Below are 14,263 nucleotides of genomic sequence, written 5' to 3'. Positions count from 1 at the left end.
CCGCCGCTGTCACGGCTGCCACCCCCGTCCCACCCATTGGCGTCCACTCCGCCGATGGCCGGGTTCAGTTCCTAAGCTCTGAGTGGCCAGTGCCAGACGACGATGCCCCGCCCACGCCCTCCTGCCAATGGCTCAGAGGCCAGGAGGCGCGGCCTATCCTTGGGCGAGGATGAAGGGGGCGGGCGAATACTGAGTGAGAGCGCCGACTGGGTGGAAGGCGGACCCTTGAGGCCTCTGGGAGCTCCCATTGGCCTGCGGACTCTGCGTCTGTAATGTGGGGCGGAAATGGCTGGGAGGGGGATGGGGATGTTGAATTTGGAAATTGGAGGGGACGCTCGTGGACGGTCAGTTTTGGGGAGTGCTGGGGGTAGAGATGGATGTCAAGAGGGCTGAAAGTGGGGATCCGGGGGAGCCCAGAGTAGGAGTCCGAGGAGGCCCAGAGCTTGGAGTCCTATAAGGCTCGGAGTCGGGGGTCTGAAGGGTTCAGGGAGGGAAGAAGATTTGGGAGTCAGCCTCAGAGCTAAAGATCTCAGGGTGCTGGAGTGAAGGGGCGCTCAGGAAGGGAAATCCGAGGGGCGTCCAAATGGGGGGATCCGAGGAGGCTGAGGGTGGACATGTCTGAGGAGGCTCAGATTGGGGTCACAGGGGTGCACAGAATGAGATTCGGTGGGGGGCGGGGGTCGCTGAGTGTTGATAACCGGGCTCACAGTTGCAGGTCTGAAGCGGGGTCTCAAGGTGTTTAAAGGGGCTCTGGAGTGCAGCCCTGGGGGCTATGTGTAGAGCTTTTGAGAAAGGCTCCCTGTGTGTGGGGCCAGAGAATGTTCTCTGTGGGAGGATTGAGAAGGCATATATGTAGTTTGATGGGCCCTTAGTGGACAGAGTAATGGGAGATTATTCTTGGGGCTCATTGTGTCTGGGCATGGAGCCTAGGGGCTCTCTGTGTGGCTTGTAAGATGCTGAAGGCTCAGCTTTTAGAGACCAAGTGAGTTTCAGAAGAGGGCTGAGGTGAGGCCTGGCCTGTGATGGGGTGGAAGGCTGCATCATGGTGTTAGGGTGGGAGGCCCAGTGACTTCAGCATGTCCTCCCCTCCCTACAGGATTGGGTGCAAGGAGTTGGTGTTGATGGAGGAGCAGGATGCCAGAGTCCCAGCCCTGGAACCATTCAGAGTGGAGCAGGTTGTCAGAACTCGGGGTGCAGAGGGTGAAGGAGGCAGGCTGCTTCCTGAGTTCTTGGGTTGGGACTGCCCCGTTCCACCAAATTCATTCTTACTGTCAGAGTCCATTCTGGAATGGCACTGGACCCTTGACTTCAGACCCTGACCTGTCTGAGGACATCCTGAGCCTGTCTCCAGGCATAGGGGTTGCTCTGTGATGATATGTCCTCTGTGTGGGTTGAAGGGCCACACCTTCAGGGGGTCTCTCTATCCTAGGCACCACCTGTAATCTACTATGTCCCTGACTTCATCTCCAAAGAAGAGGAGGAGTATTTGCTTCGACAGGTGACCTCAGTGCCCTTCTGGTCTGTTTTCCCACTCTTCCCATATTCCTCCCCAATGCCCATCCTCTGTATGAGAGCCCCCAAGGCTGCAGTGAAGACCCCGACAAAAGGAACAAGGAAGTTACAGAGCTCATACTCCCTCTACTGGGATAGCCCAATCCTGCTAGCTTAGAGAATAGGGGGTTATAAACAGGCTGAGATAGCCCAGTTCAGATCATTGAGACTGGGGAGTAAAGAATTTTGTATTCAGATTTCTGTGCTGAGATAGCCCAGTAAACTCTTTCCTGTGCTAAAATAGCTCAGCATAGGCCGAGAGCCTTAGGAATAAGGTGACCAAACACAGACCATCTATGCTGAGATGGCCCAGTCTGCATTCTGTTCTTAAGGTTTGGGGAAAGAAGAATTTTCAAAGCTCAGAGTTCCTGCCCTTTGCAGCCCCAGAGCCTAAGTTACAGAGCACAGATCTTCCCTGTGTTGGAGTAACCCACTGATCTTGAGTCCAGGAAAAAATCAGCTACAGAACACAGACTTTTTTGCTGAGATAGCCCATTCCAGACCTTTGCATTCTTGGCATTGAAAAATCTACATATTATAGAATTCCTGGGCTGAAATAGCCCAGTACAGCTCCATGACCATGAAGGGAATGAGTAGATTATCAACTAGAGCACAGACTTGTTGGACTGGGATAGCCCATTCTAGATCACTAGGATCTTGGCAGTGGAAGATTTTCAAAGTACTTTCTTTGCTGTGCTGAGATAGCTCAGCTTTGCATACTCCCTCCCCCAGGCAATAGGAACAAGGAGGTCGCAGAACTCAAACTGTCCTCAGAGAGCCCAGGAATCAGGAATTTTTGTTTGTTTGTTTGTTTTTTGAGACAATCTTGCTCTGTCGCTCAGGCTGGACTGCAGTGGTGTGATCTGGGTTCACTGTAGCCTCTGCCTCCTGGGTTCAACCGATTCTTGTGTCTCAGTCTCCTGAGTAGCTTGGATTGCAGGAGTGTGCCACCACATCGCCTCCCAGGTTCAAGCGATTCTCCTGCCTCAGCCTCCCAAGTAGCTGGGATTACAGGTGCATGCCACCATGCCCAGCTAAGTTTTGTATTTTTAGTAGAGACGGGGTTTCCCCATGTTGGCCAGGCTGATCTCGAACTCCTGACCTCAAGTGATCTGCCCGCCTCAGCCTCCCAAAGTGTTGGGATTACAGGCATGAGCCACCGGGTTTGGCACGGAATCAGGAAATTAGAATGCAGACTATTTGCTGGGCTGAACGAGCCCTGTCCAGCCCCAGAACTCTGAGTAGATTGTGAGACCTACAACTCTCAGACCATGGTTGTGCAGCCCTGATTCCTAAATCCTGGTAGACACGGGTGGGCTTTGAGCCAAAGGCATTCCCAGGAAAGAAGGCAAACCACAAAATCCTAGGAACCCACCGCCCCAGGGAATGGTCCCACAGACACTGAGATGACCCATTTCCACCCCGGAGGTAAAGGCCCCAATGTTGGCCTAGGTGGGAGAATCAGAGAGGGGTGATCCTGAGAAAGGAGTGACCCCCTTCCCACCTCCTAGGTTTTTAATGCCCCAAAGCCAAAGTGGACCCAGCTCTCTGGGAGAAAGTTACAGAACTGGGGTAAGTATCCCTGGCGGGATGTAGGCTGGGGCAGGAGACTCAGGTCCAATAGACTTAAGACATCAGAGGGTCCCTGAAAACTCAAGGGGCCCCAAGAGCCAGGAGGATTCTGAAGGGGTCAGTGGAGGTCCTGAGGGATTAGGGATTTCCTTATGAGCTAGGAGTATCTGAAAGGGGCCCGTGGTCTGGAGAAGTGAGGAAACCTCTGAAGGACCCAGTGGCTATCTCCAAAGGGTCAGGGGTCCCTGAGGGGATCAGGGTGCTTCCAGCCACTGTGGAATCCCTAATGGGGGATCTATTGCTATGGGGGAGCCCTCAGGACCCCACTGCCTTCCCCAGGTGGGCTTCCCCATCCCCGGGGGATGGTTCCTGAGCGGCTGCCCCCATGGCTTCAGCGCTACGTGGACAAAGTATCTGACCTCAGCCTCTTTGGAGGCCTCCCAGCTAACCATGTCCTCGTGAACCAGTATCTGCCTGGGGAGGGCATCATGGTAACCACACACCCTCAGCCCGTGTTCCCCCACTCAGACTTCTGAGCCATGCTGGGGCAGGGGACCCTGTACCCACCCTCACTCATTAGGCAGCCACATCTCCCAAGCAGGCATTCACCTCCCTGTCCCTGGCTTGGGATCCCCCCTTTGACCCAGAGGGTGGGGGTTGTGGACTCCTGCCCTGCCCAGCCCTGGTGCCCACTCCCCAGCCCCACGAGGACGGACCACTATACTACCCGACTGTCAGTACCATCAGCCTGGGCTCCCACACCGTGCTGGACTTCTACGAGCCACGGCGGCCAGAGGACGATGACCCTACAGAACAGGTGGGCCCCCAGACACTGCCCCAACTGCTTGTAGGCACTTCAACCTCGCACATCCTCCAAGATGACCTGGTCCCACGTGCCTTCGGGGTACTCCTGGCACTCTCCCAGATACCTTCCCTTGTCTCCTCATGGGGTATACCCACTTCCTCCCAGACACCTAGCCCATCTGCTTACAGGGTGCCTCACATGCCATGATTTCCACAGGCTCCCTGATGCCCCAGCCTGCTAAGTGGATGCCCCTGACTCCCCAGCAGACACTGATATCCTCAGATACCCCACCGCCATTAACTCAGGGGGGCCTCGCCTTCTCCCAAATGCCCTATCTGCCCCTGCTCAGGATGCCCCAGACGTCCTGCTACTCTAGGAATGTGATTTGGGGTACAGGACATCCCCAGGTTCTCCTTGGACCCTTGACATGATTTCTCTGAGTGATGCATTTCTAGCACCCCGGTGTTCACAGAAACGCCCCTGAACACGCTGACCCACTCCTTCTTGGGGCTTGCCCTCGAGCCCTGCATGCTCCTGGATGCTCTGCTACTCCCTCAGTTGTGTGGTTGTCCTCTAATGTCCTGATGTCCTTGGGGACCCCCCACTGCCTCTAACCTCTGCCTCACCCTGTCCTTACCTGTTCCTGGCTTAAGCCATGCTCTCTCAGCCCAGCTCTACCTGTATTTCCTGGGGACTGCCGATTCCTGGGTCCCAGCTCCAGCCCCAGCCCCTTGGAGATCCCAGCTGCAGCTCCCACTGTCCGCTGACCCTTTGACGCCCCCATCTGCCGCCTAGATCCTGCCCCCTCCCGAGGGACTGCAGAGCCCTCGCCCTCCCCTCCCAGCAGCCCCAGCAACTTTCACTCCTGAACCACCAAAGCCTCCATCATTGTGAGCACACTTGCTCTTCAGCTTTTGCCCCTGGGGACTCGCTGACCCCCGGAGCCTGCCGACCTCTCGCCCACCCCCCGACTTCTTGAGCCCCGCTGACCCTCAACCTGCCCCGCAGCCTCGGCCTCCGCCACGGCCCACCACTTCGCTACTGCTGGAACCGCGCAGCCTGCTGGTGCTCCGCGGCCCCGCCTACACGCGCCTCCTCCACGGCATCGCCGCCGCCCGCGTAGACGCGCTGGACACCGCCTCCCCTCCGCCCAATGCGGCAGTCTGCCCGTCGGCGCGGCCCGGAGCCTGCCTGGTGCGCGGCACCCGGGTCTCGCTGACCATCCGCCGCGTGCCCCGCGTGCTGCGCGCCGGCCTCCTGCTGGGCAAGTGACCGCCAGGACCGGGACCCCTCGGATTCCCGGGTTCCTGCCCCCTTGGGGCTGCTGTGACTCTGCGACCTTGGAACCGTGGGCAGAGGGGGCTCCCCTGGGTAATTTATTTTCCCAATAATTGTGTGTGAGCTACCGAAGACCCCATACCAAATAAACAGAAAATCTTAACTTGGTTTTAGATTTTTATTTTTTAGGGGCCAGATCCTTGGGTTCCTGAGGGGCGCAGCATCTAGGGTCTTAAATGAATGGGGTAGGCCCTGGAGGTCAGATGTCTGGGTCCCCAGTGGGGCAGAATCCAGGGCTCTTGAGGAGGTGGGGGAGGGGTTCTATCTGGAACCCTCTTGGATGGCGTGGAGTGATGCTGCGAGATTTAGCTACTGGCCTGCTAGGGAGGAAGGAGTTAAGTGGTTCTTCTGTCACCTGAGCTGGGCATCAAATGGCTGGGTCCGGGTTCCTCTTGGAAGGGGCGGAGCCAGACCTGTCCTGGGCCTCTCCTGCAGCCTCAGGCCCGGGTGACTCCAGCGGAGGAGCTCTGGGACACCCTTGTCTAGGGAAGAGGTCTTACTGGCTGCCCTCACCTGACTTTGTGTCCCCAGGCACCCAGCCATGGCCCTGTCCCTGCCTCTGGGCCCTAGACTTGGCTCAGAGCCCCTCAACCACCCCCCGGGAGCACCTAGGGAGCTGGACATTGTTGGATGCACCGTCTGCCCCGCATCCCGAGAGGAGAGCACGAGGTGGGGGCCGGGGCTTTGGAAGCTTGTTCCCAAAAGGGTAGGCGTGGTGGCAGGGGCCATGTGAGGGTAGGAGGTGCCATGGCTGTGATCGCCTGGGGACATAGGAGAGGCCACCGGGGTTGGGGTGAGGGTAGGCTGAAAAGTGAGGTGTCGAGACTCACCCAGTCACCGCCCCCTGCCTCCTAGCCCAGAGCAGGCCCAGACCCTGGGACAGGACTCCTTGAGCCCTCCTGAGCACTTCCAGGGTGGGCCAAGGGGCAATGAGCCTGCCACTCACCCCCCAAGACGGCCAACACCCTCTTCCTGCGAGGACCCAGCTGGGGGCAAACACTGTGAGGTGAGCTGAGGTGACTCAGACCCCTTGTGCCAGCCCCACCTCCTCTCTGTCCCCTGGAGTCTGACCTCCACACTGAGGACCAGGTGATGATTCTGGAAAGGTGTTGGGTGTCTGTAGGGGGAGGGACCCTCTGGAAAAGTGTTTCAATATCTGACCAACCGGGGAGATGTATTTCTTTTTTTTTATTTTTTTTTGAGATGGAGTCTCTCTGTCGCCTAGGCTGGAATGCAGTGGTGAGATCTCTGCTCACTGCAACCTCCACCTCCCAGGTCCCAGTGATTCTCCTGCCTCAGCCACCTGAGTAGCTGGGATTACAGGCACATGCCACCATACCTGGCTAATCTTTTGTATTTTTAGTAGAGATGGGTTTTCAACTTGTTGGCCAGGCTAGTCTTTTTTTTTTTTTTTTTTTTTTTTTTTGAGATGGAGTCTCGCTCTGTCACCCAGGCTGGAGTGCAGTGGCGCAATCTCGGCTCACTGCAAGCTCCGCCTCCCGGGTTCACGCCATTCTCCTGCCTCAGCCTCTCCCAGTAGCTGGGACTACAGGTGCCCGCCACCACGCCCGGCTAATTTTTTGTATTTTTAGTAGAGACGGGGTTTCACTGTGGTCTCGATCTCCTGACCTCGTGATCCGCCCGCCTCGGCCTCCCAAAGTGCTGGGATTACAAGCGTGAGCCACCGCGCCCGGCTGGCCAGGCTAGTCTTGAACTCCAGACCTCAGGTGACCCACCCGCCTCAGCCTCCCAAAGTGCTGGGATTACAGGCGTGAGCCACCGTATCCAGCCATATTTCTTTTTTATTTAAAAAAAAAAAAAAATAGAGACGATGTCTCACCATGTTGCCCAGGCTGGTCTTGAACTCCTGGGCTCAAGCAATCCTCGGGCCTCGGCCTCCCAAAGTGCTGGGATTACAGGTGTGAACCACTGCGCCTGGCTGAGAAGCATTTCATCATTGCTCCTGGCGTAGCCTCATTCTTCTTGGGGGGTACCCAGCCCCGCTCCCTGTCCAGACCCCCCGGGCCTCACACATCCAAGTTTCCGGGAGCTTTGAAAACCTGGAGACCTTTATCTAGATATCTGTCCTCAGGCCTGGCTCCACTGGGAAGGCCCCCCAGTGGGAGCGACCCTGGTGCAGACAGACCCGGAGATGGACTGTGCCGCAGAGAAGTTTCCAGAAGCTTACAGAAGAGGGGTGGGGATGGGAGCAGGGGTGATATCTTGATTGGCCCACTGGCCCTGACCTGGCTCCTGTGTTCCCCAGCACCCCATCTCTGGCCTGGAGGTACTAGAGGCTGAGCAGAACAGCCAGCACCTGTGCCTGCTGGGGCTGGGCCGCCGGCTGCAGGACCTGGAGCAAGGCCTGGGGCGCTGGGCGTTGGCCCAGAGTGGGATGGTGCAGCTGCAGGTAGGCAGGAGAGGCCAGGATGTGGGGGTGGGCAGGGCCCCAGCAGTGGGTGCCAGCTTTCTGGGATGGGAAATGGGTTGAGTGCATGTTCCAGGCCTTTGAATAGGAAATGGGGGAGGGGGTAACTCCAGGTTTTGGGTCCCTGGTGTCTGTGTGGGGTGATGTCCAACCATGTGTCCCCAGGCCCTCCAGGCGGACCTACGAGGGGCAGCTGAGCGCGTGGAGGCGCTGCTAGCGTTTGGTGAGGGGCTGGCACAGCGGAGTGCGCCCAGGGCCTGGGCAGCCCTGGAGCAGATCCTACAGGCCCTGGGAGCTTACCGAGACTCCATCTTCCGGCGGCTCTGGCAGCTGCAGGCCCAGCTGGTCAGCTACAGCTTGGTAGGGCCCATCCTGATACCCCCCACCCAACCCAGGCCCCAACCTCATAGCCTCCATGACCTCTGTCCTTTCACCCAGGTGTTTGAGGAGGCCAACACGCTGGACCAGGACTTGGAGGTCGAGGGAGACTCGGACTGGCCAGGACCTGGTGGGGTCTGGGGGCCCTGGGCACCCAGTAGCCTCCCCACTTCCGCAGAGTTGGAGTGGGATCCAGCAGGGGACATTGGGGGCCTTGGGCCCTTGGGACAAAAGACAGCCCAGACACTAGGAGTGCCCTGTGAGCTGTGTGGCCACAGGGGCCCCCAGGGCAGGGGACAAGGCCTTGAGGTGAGAGCAGACCCCCTCGAGGGACCTTCTGTCAGGCACCCTGGGGACATCTGTGTACCTTCTAGCAAGATCCTGCCCTTCCAAGGAGGTGTCAGTGGCTCTGTCTCCCCCTCTATCTCTTGGTGTCTCCTTCTATCTCACTGCTTCTCTCTCTCCTGTCTGTCTCTGTCTACATCCTCAAGCCCCATCTCAAATTCACTCCTATCCTGAGGCCCCCAGATGATGCCCTGCTCACCTCCTGACTGTCCCAGTCTCTCCTGAAGTGCCGCCTCTTCAGAGAGGCCTGTCCTGACCTCCAAACGTGAGCACTCCTGTCTTCTTACTTTATTTCCAAACAGCACTCACCACAGCTTGACCTTGTAAATTTACTTATTTTTTAAAATTTTTATTTATTTTTTGAGACGGAGTCTCACTCTGTCGCCCAGGCTGGAGTGTAGTGGTGCAATCTTGGCTCACTGCAAACTCTGCCTCCCAGGTTCAAGAGATTCTCCTACCTCGGCCTCCCAAGTAGCTGGGATTACAGGTGTGTACCACCATTCCCGGCTAATTTTTGTATTTTTAGTAGAGATGGGGTTTCATCACGTTGGCCAGGCTAGTCTCGAACTCCTGACCTCAGGTGATCCGCCTGCCTCGGCCTCCCAAAGTGCTGGGATTACAGGCGTGAGCCACTGTACCAGGCCTCATTTACTTATTAATTTATGGTCTCTCTCCTGTCAAATATAAGCCCCATGGAGGCCAGGAATTTGCCTATTTCCATCCCCACTGTGTCCTCAGCTCCTAGAACAGTTCCTGGCTTGTAATAGAAACTCATTACACATTTATTGAATGAATGAATAAATAATGTCTCTCCTCTCTTGGTTTCTTTGGCTCTGCCCTTGTCTGTCCCGTGAGATCTCTCTGTTCCCCCAGAATCTCATCTCTATGACACCCCATCCTGGCCCTCCTGCAACCACGTCTCTCTTTGTTGCTGGTTCTCCAGGACGCACACACCTCTCACTCCCAACAGGACATGCTGGAGTCTGGCCTCAGCCACCAGAAACACTTAGCAGGTCACCAAAGACACTCCCTGCTCCGGAAGCCTCAGGTGAGCCAGTTCTCAACCAGGTGTAGCACTCAGGAATCTTGATGGCAAGTGACAGAAACCCAAGAAATCAAAAGGCACAAAAAAGGGAATGCTATTAAAGAAAAAAAAAAAAAGTAAGGGAAAGGTCCAGGCACTGTTGAATTCAGAGCCTGAAATAACACCAGGGCCAGGACAGGAGCGGTGGCTCACGCCTGTAATCCCAGCACTTTGGGAGGCTGAGGTGGGTGGATCACCTGAGGTCAGGAGTTTGAGACCAGCCTGGCCAACACGGTGAAACCCTGTCTCTACTAAAACTACAAAAATTAGCCGGGCGTGGTGGCACATGCCTGTAATCCCAGCTACTCGGGAGGAGAATCGCTTGAGCCCAGGAGGCGGAGGTTGCGGTGAGCCGAGATCGCACCACTGCACTCCAGTCTGGGCGACATAGTGAGACCCTGTCTCAAAAAAAAAAAAGAAAGAACATCAGGGCTCAGTCCCTCCTTTTCTTGGGCTCTAAGTCCCCAAGGTGGCTTCCTTCTTAGCAAAATGGGTGCGCCAGTGGCTACACGGTCACTCCCACTGGTTTACCCACCCCAGGGGAGGGAGCGTGCCTCCGACCCTACTGACAGCTGCCAAAGTCCCAGGGCTGACTCCCACTTACCGGCTGGTGTCATGGGCTGCACCTTGAATAAACCAGAGTGCTCGGATTGGCCAGGTTTGGGTCACACCAATCATGGAAGTTGGGGAGGTGGGTGTCAGCTTCACTTGAACCTGAAGTTCTGGGAGTGGAAGGCATAACAGCCACCCGCCTCCAATTAAGGCACTGTTATCAGAAAAAGGGGGATTGTATTGGATAAAGGACAGACACAACTAGACATCCACTACACTTGGAGATATTCCAAGTCTGTGTGGGGTCCTGGGGATGAGGAGGTGCCAGGAAAGGAGAAGAAATAAGACCAGCTTTGTAGGCCTACAGTAGTAGGGTAAAGGCGACACAAAGTGTCACTTCTGGCTGGGCACCATGGTTCACGCCTGTGATCCCAACACTTTGGGAGGTCAAGGCAGGAGGATTGCTTAAGGGCCAGGAGTTCAAGACCAGCCTGAGCAACATAGTGAGACCGGCCCCCTCCCCCCATCTCTACAAATGATTAAACAAAAGTAAATGGTTGCAGTGGTATGTGCCTGTGGTCCCAGCTATTAGGGAGGCTGAGGTAAGAGGATCACCTGAGCCCAGGAGGTTGGGGCTGCCATGAGTCGTGATTGTGAAACCGCACTCCAGCCTGGGTGACTAAGCGAGACCCTGTCTTAAAAAATAATGTGTCGGCCAGGCATGGTGGCTCACTCCTGTAATCCCAGCACTTTGGGAGGCCGAGGCAGGTGGATCACTTGAGGTCAGGAGTTTGGGACCAGCCTGGCCAACATAGTGAAACCCCATCTGTACTAAAAATACAAAAATGAGCCGGGCGTGGTGGCACCTGTAGTCCCAGCTACTCGGGAGGCTGAGGCAGGACAATCGCTTGAACCCGGGAGGTGGAGGTTGCAGTGAGCTGAGATTGAGCCATTGCAGTCCAGCGTGGGTGACAAGAGTGAGACTCCATCTCAAAATAAATAAATAAAGTGTCATTTCTATCCATTCTGCTGCTGGCTGCTCTCCCTCCTTAGGACAAGAAGAGGCAAGCATCTCCTCATCTCCAGGATGTGAGGCTGGAGGTGAATCCAGGGTGAGATGCCTGAGAGATGGGACTAGGGTGTGGGGGACAGAGCTCCTAGTGGCAGCCCACCTGTATGTTTAACACTGCATTTCCCTTCACAGGGCCCCCGATCCTGCATCCAGGCGGCCCCTGACCTTCCTCCTTATCCTCTTCCTCCTCCTGGTGGGTGCCATGTTTCTCCTGCCAGTGTCAGGAGGCCCCTGTTGCTCTAACGCCCGAATACCCAGGACACCCTACCTGGTGCTCAGCTATGTCAATGGTCTTCCCCCAGTCTGATGTGTATAATAAATGGTCACTGTCAAAGGATGTGTGAGGATACTAGGTGCCTTCATACCCGGAATCTAGGATGTGGCCTGGATATGTCTGGATGGACCCTTTTGCCTTGAGAACAGAACACAGAACTGCATCAGCCCATCTTGGGTGGGGCTGCCCCAGACTCTGACACAGAGTCAAGCACCAGTTCTTATTCAGGCATGGCAGGGGAGCCAGGGCGTGAGCTCAGGAAGGGAGAAAGCCAATACTGGGTGAGTTACTGGTTGCTGCACTGGGCACCTGGGGTGTCATCCCATTGCTGGTTGTACCCTAGCGACAAAGAAGTTGTGGCTTTTTTTTTTTTGAGATAGAGTCTCACTCTTGCCTAGGCTGGAGTGCAATGGCACAATCTCAGCTCACTGCAAACTCCGCCTCCAGGATTCAAGCAATTCTCCTGCCTTAGACTCCTGAGTAGCTGGGATTATAGGCGTGTGCCACCATGCCAGGCTAGTTTTTTTTTTTTTTTTTGAGACAGGGTCTCGCTCTGTTGCCCAGGCTTGAGTGCAGTGGCGTGATCTCGGCTCACTGCAACCTCTGTCTCCTGGGTTCAAGCGATTCTCTGGCCTCAGCCTCCCAAGTAGCTGGTACTACAGGATGCGCCACCACACCCGGCTAATGTTTGTATTTTTACAAATCCTTTGAATCTGGGAGATGGAGGGTGCAGTAAGCCGAGATTGTGTCACTGCACTCCAGCCTGGGGGACAGAGCAAGACTCCGTCTCAAAAAAAAAAAAAAAAGAAGCAAACAACTTCATTTGGAGAGACAGCAAACCAAGAAGATGGCAGACTAATGTCCTAAAGAACCATCTCGGCCGGGCGCGGTGACTCACGCTTGTAATCCCAGCACTTTAGGAGGCCGAGGCGGGCGGATCACGAGGTCAGGAGATCGAGACCATCCTGGCTAACACAGTGAAACCCTGTCTCTACAAAAAATACAAAAAATTAGCCGGGCGTGGTGGCAGGCGCCTGTAGTCCCAGCTACTTGGGAGGCTGAGGCAGGAGAATGGCGTGAACCTGGGAGGCGGAGCTTGCAGTGAGCCAAGATTGCGCCACTGCACTCCAGCCTGGGTGACAGAGCGAGACTCCATCTCAAAAAAAAAAAAAAGGAACCATCTCAAGTTAGTATAAATTTTAGGTTTCTTTTTATGCTAAGGGAAGGGGGTTGAGGTTAGGTGACCAACGACTGCAGACATCTGGACGCCAGCAAGAGTCCAGAAGAAAACTTCTTTGATGATACAGGTCAGGTCACAATATTCTTGTAAATCTCTAGTATAACATTGTTATTTGTGTGTACAGTTTTCTGATCCCTTGGTGGGGTGGTTAGTTTTGGGAAAGGGACTGTTATTTTTTCTAAAATTGAGCTATAAACTAAATTCCTCCTGTAATTAGCTGATCTACACACAAAACTAAGCAGAAGCTTTTAACCTAAAGGATGTTACTGCAGGGTGTTGAGGCAAAATGGAGTCAGTCATGCTAAGCCTCCCTCCACTGTGACACACACACCCCACCAATTTAGCAGCCAATAGTAGAGTCACTGTTCCTTTGTAGTTCCAACCAAAGTCCCAAGGTTGGCTCCTCTGGCTTCCGTCACATGCTCCACCTTTGCTGGGGGCTGTGGTCAGCCCCACCTAAACCATGTGGACTGAAAATGGCAGAAGGGTGGGTCTCCAAAGAGTATTAAGTTGTTGCTACTAGAAGAGGGGAACAGACACTGATGGGGTGGGGGAAGCTGCAGATTCTGGGAGAGACTCCAGGTTCAGGGAAAAGTCAGGATGCAAACCGGATTTGTCCTGTTTCAAAGGCCAGGCTGAGACTCTGGCATCAACCAAAGAGGAGGCATGGTCCTCCTGAGATCACCAGCAAATAGGGGGAGCAGTCTTGGCAATATTGACCCAACAGGCCCGGTAATGGAGCATATCTGTGTCATTCGTTCATTTAACAAATATTGACTGTCTGCTATGTGTCAGGTCCCGGTCAAGGAGCAGAGACAGGACAGTGAACAAGACGGTGCCTCTGGTGCCTCTGGAGCTGACATTCTACTTAGGGAAATTGACAATAACTAAAAGAAATAAGTGAAATATGTAGTGGGTCACAGGGTGGTAAGTGCTGAGGAGAAAAATCAAGTGAGCAAGAGGAAGGGGGCACAACTCAAACAATGTGGTTGAAGAAGGCATCAGGGAGTCAGTAGAATGGAGCTACTGTGTTAAAATTTTGCCATGAGAGCAGACTGTAGTGAGGAAACAGGCCATGGGAACTCCTAGAATAGTGCTGTCCAGTGGAAATCGAATGTGAGGCTGGGCAGTGTGGTGGCTCACGCCTGTAATCCCGGCACTTTGGGAGGCCAAGGCAGGCGGATCACTTGAGGTCAGGAGTTCAAGACCAGCCTGGTCAACATGATAAAACTCCGTCTCTAATAAAGATACAAAAATTAGCCGGGCATGGTGGCAGGTGCCTGTAATCCCAGCTACTTGGGAGGCTGAGGCAGGAGGATCACTTGAACCCGGGAGGTGGAGGTTGCAGTGAGCCAAGATCACGACACTGCACTCCAGCTTGGGTGACAGAATGAGACGGTCTCAAAAAAAAAAAAAAAAAAAAAAGAATAGAATGTGAGCTGCAAATGTAGTTACAAATTTTCTAGCAGTCACATTAAAACAGTAAAAATGGATTAATTTTAATAATTTAACTTATATTCTATTTAACCTGACATGTCTAAAATATTATCACTTCAATATGTAGTCAATATAAAAATAATGAGATCTTTTACTATCTGTTTTTCTTACTAAGTCTTTGAAATCT

The 14,263-nt window shown here is 54.6% G+C and overlaps 2 protein-coding genes across 8 annotated transcripts; both read left to right on the top strand.

The window, feature by feature from the left end:
• Nucleotides 1-197: 197 nt before the first annotated feature.
• ALKBH6 (alkB homolog 6) lies at nucleotides 198-5,369 on the top strand. 6 transcript variants are annotated; one of them, XM_055239728.2, is made up of 7 exons: nucleotides 198-269; nucleotides 1,097-1,175; nucleotides 1,430-1,498; nucleotides 3,063-3,123; nucleotides 3,463-3,614; nucleotides 3,824-3,940; nucleotides 4,937-5,369. In XM_055239728.2, the coding sequence occupies exons 2-7, from the start codon at nucleotides 1,122-1,124 to the stop codon at nucleotides 5,198-5,200; spliced, it is 717 nt and encodes a 238-aa protein (XP_055095703.1). In that variant the 5' UTR covers nucleotides 198-269; nucleotides 1,097-1,121; the 3' UTR covers nucleotides 5,201-5,369. The 6 variants fall into 6 exon arrangements, with proteins under 6 accessions (XP_055095703.1, XP_055095702.1, XP_055095709.1 ...); XM_055239727.2 differs by having other exon boundaries at nucleotides 217-344; XM_055239734.2 differs by having other exon boundaries at nucleotides 217-344; nucleotides 3,862-3,940; nucleotides 4,937-5,064.
• Nucleotides 5,370-5,675: 306 nt separating this feature from the next.
• Nucleotides 5,676-11,459, top strand: SYNE4 (spectrin repeat containing nuclear envelope family member 4). Of its 2 annotated transcripts, XM_055239707.2 has the most exons (8): nucleotides 5,676-5,935; nucleotides 6,122-6,272; nucleotides 7,533-7,676; nucleotides 7,860-8,054; nucleotides 8,133-8,381; nucleotides 9,361-9,465; nucleotides 11,107-11,165; nucleotides 11,258-11,459. In XM_055239707.2, the coding sequence occupies exons 1-8, from the start codon at nucleotides 5,808-5,810 to the stop codon at nucleotides 11,430-11,432; spliced, it is 1,206 nt and encodes a 401-aa protein (XP_055095682.1). In that variant the 5' UTR covers nucleotides 5,676-5,807; the 3' UTR covers nucleotides 11,433-11,459. The 2 variants fall into 2 exon arrangements, with proteins under 2 accessions (XP_055095682.1, XP_055095683.1); XM_055239708.2 differs by lacking the exons at nucleotides 7,533-7,676; nucleotides 7,860-8,054.
• The last annotated feature ends 2,804 nt before the right edge of the window (nucleotides 11,460-14,263 follow it).

Source organism: Symphalangus syndactylus, chromosome 13, assembly GCF_028878055.3.
Source record: "Symphalangus syndactylus isolate Jambi chromosome 13, NHGRI_mSymSyn1-v2.1_pri, whole genome shotgun sequence".
NCBI classification, from domain to species: Eukaryota; Metazoa; Chordata; class Mammalia; order Primates; family Hylobatidae; genus Symphalangus; species Symphalangus syndactylus.
The sequence above is the reverse complement of the archived record's forward strand: the minus strand, read 5'-3'. Positions and strand labels throughout refer to the sequence as shown.